Raw genomic sequence first — 1754 nt, 5'->3', positions numbered from 1 at the left:
CTACTCGTGGGTCTCCTCGTCACATGTCTGGACACTAATGGCTGGAGTGTTTGAAGCAGTCACTAATACTTACTCTAACTGTCCATGTACTACTGGCAGTCTATCAGGTAACACTATGGCTTCATTTATTGGTGATAACTTCTTCTGTGAGTCTGGGAATCCTACTAATCAGTATCCTCTTATACTCTATCCATCTGATCCACTCTGGGATGGTAAGCTTTGTCGTTCTCTTGAAGCAGCTTGTTGCAATGCTCCAGGACTACCATGGTTTCACAGAGACTATGGTAACACCACCACTACTGACTATATTGAGTTGAGGGTTTGTGGAGATCAAGGAGGAGAAGACTCTCCCTTTTCTTTAGCTGAAATATACGTAAAATAACTTATAAAAGTTGATGTTTAAACTGCCGTTGCTTTAGGTTTTAACTTTCAGTTGCTGCTACTGCTATTATTGTGATTATTGCTTTTCCCTTTTAAAAAAATGCTACAGTTTAATAAGTGTTAAGAGCCCATTTCAAGCATTACAAGAATACATGCAGTGCTAGTAGTACACATAATACTGTCATTTATTGTATACTCTGTCATCTACATAAAATCATGACCTAGTTACATTATGCATGTTTAAAGGCTGAGATATTGTGTGGCATCCTGAGTATAATGATATTACAAACTGTGAGCATGTTCTCAGCACATGCTCTAATGTAATAGGATACTCTAATGATGAATAATACCATCATCCACCCATCATATGACCAGTAGGCTCTGCTAAACAACAGTTGCTGCTTTTGAGGACTTGAAATAATATCAACTAGTCTAAAGAATGGAGGAAGATGATAACAAGAACCTTTATGAGGTTGACCAGTATGATGGAAAGGATGACTTCCCTCAACGACCAATAGCTAATCTACAGATACACGATACTGTCCCAGTTGGAAGGAAAGGCCTATTCTTTATCATTGGTATACAAGTCTTTGTAATCCTTATCCTTATAATACTACTGGGTATCAATGGTGTTACACTAACACACTTGAATACAGTAGATATGTGTGATAGTACTGGAGCTAGTACTGGTGGCCTGACCAGTAATGAGCCTATTCAGTGCAACTGTACTGGAGTTGCTAGCTCTAACATGGCAGTTGCTACTGGTCTCGGACAACTGGTTAATATGACTCGTGGAATTGTTGATAAAGTTAACGGTATTGTGGACTACACTACTAATGATGCAGCAGCAACTGAAAACATGACAAATTTACTGGGGCAGGTCGGCCAACTGATCTCTGGTCAGTTAGGACAGGTTATGAGTCAAGTCTCTGACACTACAACAAAAGTGGAGAACATCCAACAATTTGCTGACCAGCAGGTCACTGATACTCAGAATATTTCCGATACTCTTCAAATGGTTCTGCAGAAAACTGGGGATTCGGTAAACAAGTTGACATCAATCGTTGGTTCTCTCAGCAACATAGAAAGCAATGGAGTTACAACAGCCTCAGTAGTGAATGATATACTAGTAATAGCTGAAGAACTACTGGAGCTACAGAATGCATCTTCTCTTTTTAACTCTATCAAACCAGTCTCTTGTAAGGATATCAAGGCAGTCCTACCTAACAGTCCTACTGGTTACTATCATGTTAACAGTCGTACCATTTACTGTAATATGGACACACTCTGTAACTCAACTGAAGGATGGACAAGACTAGGCTATCTGGATATGACTGATGCTACACAGACCTGTCCTTCTGGGTTTGCTTTAT

At 39.6% G+C, this 1754-nt stretch overlaps 2 protein-coding genes across 5 annotated transcripts in view; both read left to right on the top strand.

The window, feature by feature from the left end:
- LOC100632549 (splicing factor 3B subunit 4-like) overlaps positions 1–1754 on the top strand; it is a 26523-nt gene that overhangs the window by 11228 nt on the left and 13541 nt on the right. The window lies entirely within an intron of this gene.
- Positions 1–1754, top strand: part of LOC109584796 (uncharacterized) — a 19739-nt gene that overhangs the window by 10518 nt on the left and 7467 nt on the right. The window contains exon 2 of one of the 4 annotated variants that reach the window (XM_020000667.1): positions 831–1010. In XM_020000667.1, coding sequence (XP_019856226.1) covers positions 831–1010 — 180 coding nt within the window. Of the gene's footprint in view, positions 1–722; positions 1071–1754 lie in introns of those variants that run through there. The other 3 variants (XM_020000670.1, XM_020000669.1, XM_020000668.1) reach the window with 3 other exon arrangements.

The sequence above is a fragment of the Amphimedon queenslandica genome, unplaced genomic scaffold (assembly GCF_000090795.2).
Source record: "Amphimedon queenslandica unplaced genomic scaffold, v1.1 AMPQUscaffold_13164, whole genome shotgun sequence".
In the NCBI taxonomy this organism is placed as follows: Eukaryota; Metazoa; Porifera; class Demospongiae; order Haplosclerida; family Niphatidae; genus Amphimedon; species Amphimedon queenslandica.
Note: the sequence above shows the minus strand (reverse complement) of the source record. Positions and strands in the feature narration are given on the sequence as shown.